The sequence below is a fragment of the Salmo salar genome, chromosome 20, assembly GCF_965601325.2.
Source record: "Salmo salar chromosome 20, fSalSal1, whole genome shotgun sequence".
NCBI lineage: Eukaryota > Metazoa > Chordata > Actinopteri > Salmoniformes > Salmonidae > Salmo > Salmo salar.
Window position 1 is genome coordinate 23154235 of NC_138310.1, and position 12439 is coordinate 23166673.

Genomic DNA, 12439 nt, shown 5'->3' on the forward strand with positions numbered 1-12439 from the left:
TCAAATGTAATCTTCGGTTGATCATGGTATGAGACACGTAAACATGCCAGTTATAGCTAGCTAATAAATGCAGTCCTGTTGTACTGCATTTAATTATTTTGTACAAAGCGTGCAAAAACAAGATATGGTGTCAGAGTAAAATTACTAAAAGATGGACTTTGCTGGAGTTCATTCAACTCCATTTTTTTTCCTAACTTAACTGACTTGCCTAGTTAAATAAAGGTTAAGAACAAATTCTTATTTACAATGACAGCCTAAGAACAGTGGATTAACTGCCTTGTTCAGGGGCAGAACAACAGATTTTTACCTTTACCAGCTTGGGGGATTTGATCTAGCAACCTTTTGGTTACTGGCCCAATGCTCTAACCACTAGGCTACCTGCCGCACCAACGGCAGGTAGCGAATGGACTGGGAGCCTACAAACTTACCCGATGCATGGCGTTAGATCAAACATCATGTGGAGCTAATGTTCACGGGTCCTCTGAAGGAAAGAGGAGAGGAAAAGTGCAGCTACCTGCTCCTCTGGATCGGTGAAAAAGGGAGCGATATTTACAACACATGGACACTTACTGAGACAATCAAAAAGGTACTGAAAACATACTACGATCGTATTGAAGCATATGTTGTGCCGAAGACCAATAGGATTTTCGCTAGGTACAAATTCCATGAGAAAGTACAGGGAGCTAGCGAATCGTTTGAACAGTTTGTGACTGAGCTGCGTCTGCTTGTGAAAGACTGTGATTATGCAAACAAGGATGAGATGGTCAGGGACCATATTGTATTTTTGAATACACTCACCGCGAGTGAGAGAGAAACTTTTGAATGTTGGGTCTGAGCTAACGCTGGACAAAGCTAGCCAGATCTCACATAGCCAGATCTAACGAGCTAACACACGTTCAGATTAAAACCATTTCGTGCGGCATCACGAGCGCATCACTTGAACAAGCAGTGCATTCAGTCAGGCAGATATCAAAGCACACCTCCGGTGCCCAGAGAGCGCGCTTCAGAACAGAGAGAGACAGAACTCCAAAACACAGCAACACAGACTCAAAACATGTGGATACAAAGTGCATGGCGAACAGGAAAATTGCCCAGCTAAAGGCAAAGAGTGTACTAAATGTTGAAAATGGAATCACTTTCCAGAAATGTGCAGAGATTACCATGAAAATAACAGTACACGTAGTGAGTGATGAAATGTCAATCAAAGAGTCAAATGCTGATGAACTGTTTGATTCAGTGACAGAAAAACCTAATATCAGAAAGAGCAAGCCTTTGCTGACATTGAGATAGGAACAAAAGGCAGAAAGCTAAAGTTCAAGCTAGACACTGGTGCACAAGTAAACATTATTCCTCTGAATAAGTACCGCAGCTTGACATCTGAGTGCGAGCTGCAGACTGACTGGTTATGGTGGTGAAGAGCTCCTAGTAAAAAGCACATTCACATTCAAATGCAAATACAAGGAAAGTGACATGATGTTGGACTTTTACATTGTTGACACTCGAGCACCTGCAGTGCTAGGTCTTAAAGCATGTTTAGACATGGACCTCATTAAGCTAGTGTTTAAAGGATTAGGACTATTCCCAGGAGAATGTACCATTCATCTTGACCCAGACGCAACCCCTGTGGTCTACCCACCGAGAAAGATTCCCCTTGCTCTCCACGCCCATCTGAAGAAAGAATAGGATAGCATGGAGCAATCTGACTGTCACCAAGGTTACAGAACCGACAGATTGGGTAAACGCGTTTGTGGTGTTGGAGAAACGACGCACAGGCAAGCTCAGAGTATGTCTCGAACCAAGAGACTTGAACAAGGCTATCAAACGCCCCCATTACCCTTTACCGATGCTAGATGGCATCACAAGCTAGCGGGAGCATGCTACTTCAGTGTCATGGACGCCAGATCAGGCTACTGGGCTATAAAGCGCACAGCAGAGTCATCTAAGCTCACAAAGTTCAAAAATGTTTGGACGCTACAGGTTTCATGGCCTTTTGGGATTATCTCAGCCCAAGACGAGTTTCAGCGAAAGATCGACGAAGTGTACAAAGGCCTCGACGGAGTTGTGGCAATTGTGGACAACATCCTTGTCTATGGTCGAACCAAAGAGGAACACGACAGAAACCTTCGCGCGATGCTGCCAAGGTCCCGCGAGAGAGGAGTCCGGCTCAACCCCGAGAAGAGTACAGTCGGCGCTACAGACATCAGCTACTTCGGACATCTTCTCACAGCGAATGGAATCAAGCCAGATCCACAGAAGATCTCAGACATAAAAGAAATGGAGCCACCAATGAACTGTGCAGAACTGGAAACAGTGCTTGGCATGGTCAGCTATTTATCCAAGTTCGCCCCCAGCCTCTTCAATGCTAATGCACCCCTGCGTCAGCTGCAAAAGCAGTCAAGTGAGTTCATCTGGGACAAGTAGCAAGACATTGCATTCCAGAATGTGAAAGACTTGATCACGAGAGAACCAGGACCAATCCTTGCCTACTACGACCCCAACAAAGAGCTCAGACTCCAAGTGGACGCGTCGTAGTATGGACTAGGTGCAGTGCTACTGCAATAAGGAAAGCCCATCGGCTACGCTTCCAAATATCTCAAACTGTAAAATCAACTATGCTCAAATCGAAAAGGAGCTGTACTCCATTCTGTTCGGATGTAAGCATTTCCATCAGTATGTATATGAATGATAGGTCGTTGTGGAATCCGACCACAAGCCCCTCGAGTCAATCCTGAGGAAACCGCTAGCTGCTGCCCTGCCAAGGCTTCAGAGAATGATCATGTAACTACAAAAATACGACTTCACAATCACTCACTGTTTAGGCAAAGACATCCCTGTCGCAGACACACTACACTCTCCAGGAAGTTTCTTACCTACAAGGACAGCAGCCTCAGTGAAGGCATGGACATGCAAGTGCACAGCAACTTACCAGTTAGTGACACAAAACGAAGGCAATGTATGTAACCATGGTTATGTGAGCTATATGGATCACTCCAATATATTGGTATCACTCCGCGGTGGAGGGATACATCCCAGGTGAGGATTTACAGATTTACTGTCATGTACAACTGTGTCACGGCTGGGGTCCGCCCCTATATCTATATATAGACACCATGGCCGCGACACACATTCTCTACATAATTTGTGGCAACTAAAGCACCGTAGACGATTGGAGTGATCCATATAGCTCACATAACCGTGGTTACATACGTAACCTTCGTTATGTTTCACTATATTGGATCACTCCACTATATCAGTACACCCGTACCAGATTAGTCGATGCTAGAGGGACCTGGCCAGCCAGCAGCAAAGTCCCAGTGCGGGATGGAGACGCAGGGGCCGTCAATGTGGAAGGGGCGACGCCCAGGACCGCAGAACCAACCACTGAGGGAGATGCCACATTTAGCCGATAGTACCTAGCAAAAGTGCAAGAGCAAGCCCAGCTGGGTGCAGCACAGATATCAGCGAGGGGTACTGATCTCAGTAGTGCCCAGGATACAGCCACACCTCGTGTTGAATGTGCCACCACAGATCCCAGCCAGGCAGTATGCTGTCGTAATCGTGTCCACGATCCAATGAGAGAGCCTCTGCTTTGATAAACTAGCCCCCAGGACTCTCTCAGCATAGCAGACAGAGCTGGTCTGTTGTTCTCACTGACCATGACCGCTCCACATAGGCAGCCAGTGCCCGCACAGGGCACAACATTCCGGAGGGAGGCCCAGACTCCCCTGCCGGGGGTCATAAGCAGAACCTTCGGAGGAATGAAGGGTTGGGACGGAGAGATATACTCCTCCCACCAGGGTCCATCCGGTAGCACTCAGAACTTACCGAAAAAGCATGGAGCTCACCCACCCTCTTCATTGAAGTAATCGCTACCAAGAAAACCACCTTCATAAAGGTGTTTCAGGGAGGGAGACTCCAACGGTTCGAAAATCGGCTTTGTCAAAACCACACCCAGATCGCCCTTGAGCCGGTCATAGTTGGACGCAGGCGACGAACCCCCTTCATAAACCTGGAAAACAAGGGATAGCGCCCCACCGACCTGTCCATCCACCCCACATGGCAGGCAGATATAGGAACCAAATACCTTCTCAGAGTAGAGGCTGCCTGGGCCCTCCTCCAAGCGAGACTGTAGATACTGGAGGACATACTGCACAACCTCAATACCTGTGCACGTAGAGCAGAACATCCGCCAGCGCAACTGGTATGCCGCGGTTGTAGCCGGTGGCCTTGCGCTCTGCATGGCGTTCATTACGCACTCCTGTAGTCCTAACATGGACCAATGGTGCCATTCTCGGACACCACCGAGTTCCCCGGCAGATCGGGTCTCAGGAGCAGATGCCAAGGTGTCCCAGACAACAGGAGAAGGCTGAACCAGGGTCATCTGGGCCAGTATGGGGCCACCAGCAGCAGACGATGCACCGCCATCCTGGTCCTGTCCAGCACAGCCTGGATTGGGGGAAAAAAGAGGGGGGAATACGTAAAGTTCCAGCCCTGGCCAATCGTGAGCCAGAGCATCCAAGCCCAGAGGCCCTGGTGGATCCGACATGGAGTACCACAGGGGGCAGTGTGTATTGCCCAGGGAGGAAAACAGGTCCACCTGCACCCTCCCAAACTTGTCGCACAGGTGCTGCACGACCTGGGGATGTAGGCTCCAGTCCCAAGGTGGCGGGCCCTCCCTCGAGAGCATATCCTCTGTCACATTCAGGATGCCAGGTACATGTTCTGCGCGTAGAGACGCTAGACGTCCCTGAGCCCAGGGAAGGAGCTCCAGTGCCATAAGATGGAGGTGGTGGGACCTCAGGCCACCCTGATGGTTGATGTAAGCCACCACTGTGGTGTTGTCTGTTCTCACCAGGACATGTCTTCTGTTCAGATGTGGAAGGAAACACTGCAGAGCCAGCAGTACAGCTCAGAAGTTCAGTGTATTGATGAGGTACAGAAACGGTAAAAACCCTCAGTCTCTTTTTGGGACCCCAAAATAAGTGGAGTAGAACCCACTTAGCCATTCTGATGTCTCGATAATGTGGATAGCACCCTTGTCCAGGAGTGAGGAGATCTCCAGTCACTCCTGGCTCAAACCCAGGCAGTGCATACACAAAGTATGCAGATCCCCAGGGGGAATGCCACCATCACACCTGTCAAAGGGAAGCCATAAGCTCAGGTAAGCCAACAAGGACACGGAGCAAGGGTTCGACGCCCTTGGAGAGCTTATGTCGTGACCCGCTTGGAGGAATAGGAACCCGGTGAGGGATAAATTACCAAGTAACTCTGCAAAAACTGGAGAAGACCCGTGTGGGATAAACAGGCAGACAAAAAACAGCAACCAGGTAATGGATTTGATTTATATGTTGTTTTTTTGACTACAATATTACCTTTAATATCCAAGCAGTAAAAACAGCAGTATATGATGAAGTAACTCCATTAAGGAACTCCAGAGTTAATGTCTCAATGTAGTGGAAGCCCACCACGATACTCTTACACTCTGCAGGGGTAAGAACAAGGAAAAAACCCTGCAGGATAATTAGCAGCACGTTAAAGCAATTCACAACAAACACTTAGAACAAGCCAGTCGGCAAGTTGTGCATGGTCAATTACAGTTTGTGACAGCAAGAGCCACCATACTAATGAATGCACACGGAGTCGTAGTGTAACACTAACAAAACACAAGTAAGACAAACCATGGACGGAAGATACAGATCAACCGCGCGCAGTGGGTGGAGCACTCAAGAGGGGCTGGCCATTAGGCCAGTTGCTCCAGGCTGCAAACAGCCAGTGAGTATACTTCCACGCAAGATATTACACTTCCCAAGCAAACTTTAGAAAGTTTGTAGCTCAAACGATATGGACGTCTACCGAGAAAATGAAAGAGAATGTGTGTCGCGGCCATGGGATCTACAGCGGCTTGCGAAAGTATTCACCCTCCTTGGCATTTTTCCTATTTTGTTGCCTTACAACCTAGAATTAAAATTGATTTTTTGGGGGGGTTGTATCATATGATTTACACAACATGCATACCATATTGAAGATTATTTTTTTTTATTATTGTGAAACAAACAAGAAATAAAGACAAAAAAACTAAACTTGAGCATGCATAACTATTCACCGTCCAAATTCAATACTTTGTAGAGACACCTTTTGAAGCAATTACAGCTACAAGTCTCTTGGGGTATGTTTCTATTAGCTTGGCACATCTAGCCACTGGAATTTTTGTCCATTCTTCAAGGCAAATCTGCTCCAGCTCCTTCAAGTCGGATGGGTTCCGTTGGTGTACAGCAATCTTTAAGTCATACCACAGATTCTCAATTGGATTGAGGTCTGGGCTTTGACTAGGCCATTCCAAGACATTTAAATGTTTCTGTTTAAACCCCTCGTGTTGCTTTAGCAGTATGCTTAGGGTCATTGTGCTGCTGGAAGGTGAACCTCCGGCCCAGTCTCAAATCTCTGGAAGACAAACAGGTTTCCCTCAAGAATTTCCCTGTATTTAGCGTCATCCATCATTCCTTCAATTCTGACCAGTTTCCCTGTCCCTGCCGATGAAAAACATCCCCACAGCATGATGCTGCCACCACCATGCTTCACTGTGGGGATGGTGTTATCGGGGTCATGAGGAGTGTTGGGTTTGCGCCAGACATAGTATTTTCCTTATTGGCCAAAAAGCTATATTTTAGTCTCATCTGACCAGAGTACCTTCTTCCATATGTTTGGGGAGTCGCCCACATGCCTTTTGGTGAACATCAAACGTGTTTGCTTATTCTTTTCTTTAAGCAATGGCTTTTTTCTGGGCACTCTTCCGTAAAGCCCAGCTCTTTGGATAGTACGGCTTAAAGTGGTCCTATGGACAGATACTCCAATCTCCGCTGCGGAGCTTTGCAGCTCCTTCAGGGTTGTCTTTGGTCTCTTTGTTGCCTCTCTGATTAATGTCCTCCTTGCCTGGTCCGTGAGTTTTGGTGGGCAGCCCTCTCTTGGCAGATTTGTTGTGGTGCCATAAAACTTTGTCCCTGACCTGTTTGGAGAGCTCCTTGGTCTTCATGGTGCCACTTGCTTAGTGGTGTTGCAGACTCTGGGGCCTTTCAGAACATGTGTATATATACTGAGATCATGTGACACTTAAATAAGGTCCACCTGTGTGCAATGTAATTATATGACTTCTGAAGGTAATTGGTTGCACCACATCTTTTTTAGGGGCTTCATAGCAAAGGGGGTGAATACATACGCACGCACCACTTTTCCGTTTTTACATTTCTATTTTTTAAAACAAGTAATTTTTTTCATTTCACCAATTTGGACTATTTTGTGTATGTCCATTACAAGAAATCCAAATAAAAATCACATTTAAAATTACAGGTTGCAATGCAACCGAATAGGAAAAACGCCAAGGGGGATGAATACTTTTGCAAGGCACTGTGTATATATAGGGGCGGACCCCAGCCGTGACACAGGTGTACACGGGAGTAAATCTGTAAATCTTCACCTCGAATGTATCCCTCCGCCGCAGAGTGATACCAATATATTGGAGTGATCCAATACAGTGAAACATAACTGAAGGGGATCTGAGCAGAAACAGAAAAGGACTCAACTCACACAGCTGAGGAAAGTCATACAGGATGGATGGCCTGAGGAGAGGAGAAAATGCCCTCAGAGCATCTCAGAGTTCTGGAACCATCGTGATGAACTATCACAGATCAACGGAATCATTTTCAAATGAGAGAAAAATCATAATTCCTGCCAGTCTCAGAGAAGAGACAAAGATCCATGCTGAACACATGGGCATGGAAGAGTGCAAACAGAGAGCACGGGACATTTGTTTTGGCCTGAAATGTGCAAACAATACAGGACATTGTTGGTAAATGTGCCACCTGTCTTGAACGATGCCCCTCAAACACCAAAGAGCCAGCGTTACCTCACTGTATCCAAGACCAACCCTGGCAGATCATGGCAACCGATCTGTTCACCTGGAACAACGAGGACTACATCATGACAGTGGACTACTGCAGCAGATACTTCGAACTCGACAAGCTTCACAGCACCACATCTGCAGCTGTGATACACAAGCTGAAAGCAATCTTTGCCAGGCATGGCATTGTAGAGACTTTAATATCTGACAATGGCCCCTGTTACAAATGAAATGAGTTTGAATCCTTCACAAAAGCATGGGAGTTCACACGTCACACATTACCCTCAAAGTAATGGCCTTGATGAAAAATTGGTGCAGATTGCTAAATCACTCATGGACAAAGAAAAAGCAGACAAGTGAGACGCCTACCTCAGTCTCCTTGAATACCTCAACACTCCAGTTGACAACTTCAAATCACCAGCCCAGCTTTTGATGAGCCGCAGACTTCGCTCAAACCTTCCCAGCACCAACCAGCAGCTGCAACCTGAGGTCGCCAGCAACAAGGAAATGCATGAAAAACGTACACAGAGACGACAACAACAAAAGCGATACTACGACAGGTCAGCGAGACCACTGCCACCACTGATCGACGGAGAGTCAGTTAGAATCCAGGAGCATGGCCTCTGGAAGCCAGCAGTCGTCATCCAGCCAGCTGACACTGAACGCTCATATCACGTCCGCACCGCAGAAGGAGCGGTGTACCGCCGCAATCGTCGTCGCCTACTGAACACAAAAGAACAACACACTGATGAGATGAACTGTTCCCCTGACAGAGAAAGTGATGGACTAAACACACACAACACCACAAGAACTGTTGACTGACACAGAAGCATGCTCAGCATCATATCACACAAAGTCAGGAAGACCAGAGCTGTCCTAAACCTGTGAAATGTCAAAGGGTGTTGGCAGATCGCTGCCCTAAACGAGTTCCAGACTGTAAACTTGTTATTGAAAAGTTGACTTGAAATGCTTTGGTATTGCATTTGCTTGAAATGTTAAGATGTCATTGCTACAGTGAATCCTTCATAACAGTATGCTCAATCATTGTTTCAGAGTCTTATGTTGATTCAGTTGGTGCAGTATAAATGGTTACTTACCTTGAGTTCAAACTACAGAGCATGTATTCAAAAGAAACACTTAGAATATGTCAAACATTTTTATTTTAAAAGATGTAATATTCATGTGTAAACATACTGAATTGTAATTCGATGCATTTTACCACCGTATCATACTGCGCTGTGATTGGTTAAGACCACCCAGGTGGAGAGGTCATCTTCATTTGATCATCGTAGGAGACACTGAACATGCCAGTTATAGCTAGCTAATAAATAAATAAATAACCTGTCGTACTGCATTTTATTATTTTGTACAAACCATGCAAAACAAGATAGGGACCTTACAGATAATTGTATGTGTGGGGTACAGAGATGAGGTAGTTATTAAAAAATTATGTTAAACACTATTATCGCATGAGTCCATGCCAATTATTATGTGATTTGTTATGCACATTTTTACTCTTGAACTTCATAACAAAGGGGTTAAATACTTATTGACTCAAGACATTTCAGCTTGGAATTGGTTATTAATTTTAAAAAAAGTCTACATACAAAATTCCACTTTGACATTATGGGGTATAGTGTGTAGATCAGTGACACACAATCTCAATTTCATCCATTTTAAATCCAGGCTGTAAGTAACGGTGTGAATACTTTCTGAAGGCACTGTACAGTAGCTAGCTAAATGCATTATTGACTGCACCCTAGCGAGACCACATCAACTAACGTAGCTGGCTGTCTAGAGCCTGAATCACCAGTCTTACCTTCAGCCACATCGTCATCAATCGCTCCTTTGACTTGAGAAAAACACCACTGCACATCATTGCCCCCGCCGCCGGCTCCTGGAACCCCACAAACAGAGCAACGCTTTAGATTTCAGAAGCTGCATCATGCATGGCTTTGATGTCAAAGAGTAATGTTAATCTTCTATATCTAGTTAGCAAGCTTTTTTCTAATCTAGTAACGTTACTTTCCATAATCAGAGAAGACAACTATTAAGCAATTTATTGACATCTTTGTTTGGTAGCTTCAATACAGAGAAAGTGATAGCAAATATAGAACGTTAGTTAGCTAGTTAGTTAACATTAACTAGCTAGCTAATGTTGTTGGTGCAGTTAACTACTATAACTTTATATCTAGCGGAAGCATCCGATACGCGGGACAACATGCAGAGTACACGCCCAACTCGGGGGAGGCTAATGTTAGCTAGCTAGATTCTCTCCAAATGGCAAGAAAGCGGACAATATACATAGAAATAACTTAGCAAATGTATGGGCGATAAACAAGCCCCTTCAATGTATGCATCAGACATTATTAGCTTGCTAGTTAACTTTACCTGCCATGGTGAGATGGAATCTCTGTCGAGGGCTTGGTTGGGGCCCTTGCTTATCTTTCCAGTTTTCCGGGCTAGGGTGTGTACAAGCAGAATCTCGCTGAGTGCGCAAGTGAAGCTATGGAGGGTGTGGCTCTTTTCCCCTGCTATTCTTCAACTTCTCCTGTCACTTATCTTGCTAAGCAATGCTTTGACAATCAGCAAACGCTTTCTCTGATCACTTTGCAACTATTATTTCCCTCTCCCTTATTCTACTTTCAAAATGGCGCAACCTGGTCCTGCACTGACGTCAGTGAGAGGCAGGTGCGCGCTTCCCAACAGTTTAAAGTGATTCCATATCCAAAACAGGCCCCTTTCGAATACTAAATAATATCCTTCCTCTTTTCCTTGACGGAATCACTGATCTGACAAATGGTCGGTGATCCACTCCTATACTACGGATCCACTACATAGTTGCCTATCACCAAAAAGAGCAGCATATACGACCATCTTTGCTATCACCAATCAGAATAATGCATTGGAAAGCATTAAAAAATAATACCACCTATGATTCAAACAGGTCATCCAAATAAAATAATCTGGTTCCCCTTGAGTTCAGTGGCGGTTCTAGACCATTTCAACTGGGGGGGCCAAGCTGGGGCCAGTTGTACTGTTAGAGGGGCCTGTTACATTAGACGTTATTGTTGTCATATCGTTTTCTTCACTGCATAGCAGGCAAAAGACCATGTTCATAATGCAGATGCATGTGGTACGATACTGTTGTGTTCCGCCTAAAGCCGTCCCTCTAGAAAATGTGTGGGTTAAATTAGTGTTCCGAGTTGCCATTGTCTAATAACTGATGTAAAAAAAAGAACGATAGCAAAAATTAGTTATGTAAAAATGATTTCATACTCCACATTTAGGGGGGCCACAAGGGGGTCCAAAATTGTTGTCACAGGGGGCACTGGCCCCCCCGGCCCACCTCCCAGAACCGCTAGTGCTTGAGTTTGCCTTAGGGGTTAAAGACGTAAAAGTATTGAGATGTGTTGACTTAAAAATACAGTAACATTATAGGGTCATTCCATTTGATTTCAATCACTTTTTGAACGCACTCCTTTTGATTTGAACAAAACTTTCTATACATATTTGCACGTGGTAGAAGTGGTCAGAAAGTTACTTTTTGGAACTGAATGCCGAAACATTTAGGAGATAGACGTGCTCAAAGTTGACCCATTTTGCATACTCCACCATAGCATGAGACATCCATGTCTTCCTTCATCACTGGAAAAGATTAACATTTTAATTTATATAATTTAAAAGATTACAAATAGGTTTGTCAAACAAATGTATAATTATGTAATAAAAGAAAATACAAATAAATTAGGATTTTTTTTGCCATTCGTGTCAATTATCCAAAAATCTATAATGCGTAAACTAATATGTCGTAGTTTATACCCAATTTTACATAATCTGATGGTGGTATGTGGTATGTGTTGTGCCCGCCATCGGTTGAGACACAGCAATTACTGAAATACAGGGTAGGGTGGGTGTCATGTTTTGGCTGATAAATGTACTAAAATGGGAATAACATTTACATTTGAAATCTTAAAATTGTAGCACAAAGATGGTTGGAAGGCCACACATCAAATAATGTTGACTTGAAAAAATATAATATGTTTTAAATTATACTGTCAATCTTCCTTAGGAAACCGCTAGAAATAATAGACATTCCCATTTAGGTGCACATTCAATGGTGGGTTGACCTGCACCCATCTTTGTGGTAGTAATTGGAAGTAAAAATTGTAATGCAATTTAAAATTCAATGACGTACCAGCTAAATTACACTGGTCTGAATAGATATGTCCATTCTATGAATTCTATTTCTATGATTGAAATGACACCCACCCTGTATTCAAGAGTATGCTGTGTCTCTATCGATGGGGGGCACAACACAAACACCTCAGATGATGTAAAATAATAGGGTCTAAGCTACAACATATGCAGAATTTTTTTGTTGTTGTTGTTGAGTTTATGCGTTTTTAGATAATTGATGTAAAAGGTAAAAAAATGACCAGATTTCATACAAAAAAATAATAATTATCAAATTGTTTGACAACCCTGTTTGTAAGCTTTTAAATTATATCAATCTCAAGCTTTGTGATGAAGACAATTATGTCT

At 44.4% G+C, this 12439-nt stretch overlaps 1 protein-coding gene across 1 annotated transcript in view; it reads right to left on the minus strand.

Moving 5' to 3' along the window:
* The window catches only part of LOC106579878 (serine/threonine-protein phosphatase 2A 55 kDa regulatory subunit B alpha isoform), a 29741-nt gene extending 19183 nt beyond the window's left edge, over window positions 1-10558 (minus strand). The window contains exons 1-2 of the mRNA XM_014160206.3: window positions 10286-10558; window positions 9714-9791 (exon numbers count right to left, since the gene is read on the minus strand). Of these exons, the coding sequence (XP_014015681.1) occupies window positions 9714-9791; window positions 10286-10292 (85 nt within the window). The 5' untranslated portion in view covers window positions 10293-10558. The remainder of the gene's footprint in view (window positions 1-9713; window positions 9792-10285) is intronic.
* Between the last annotated feature and the right edge of the window lie 1881 nt (window positions 10559-12439).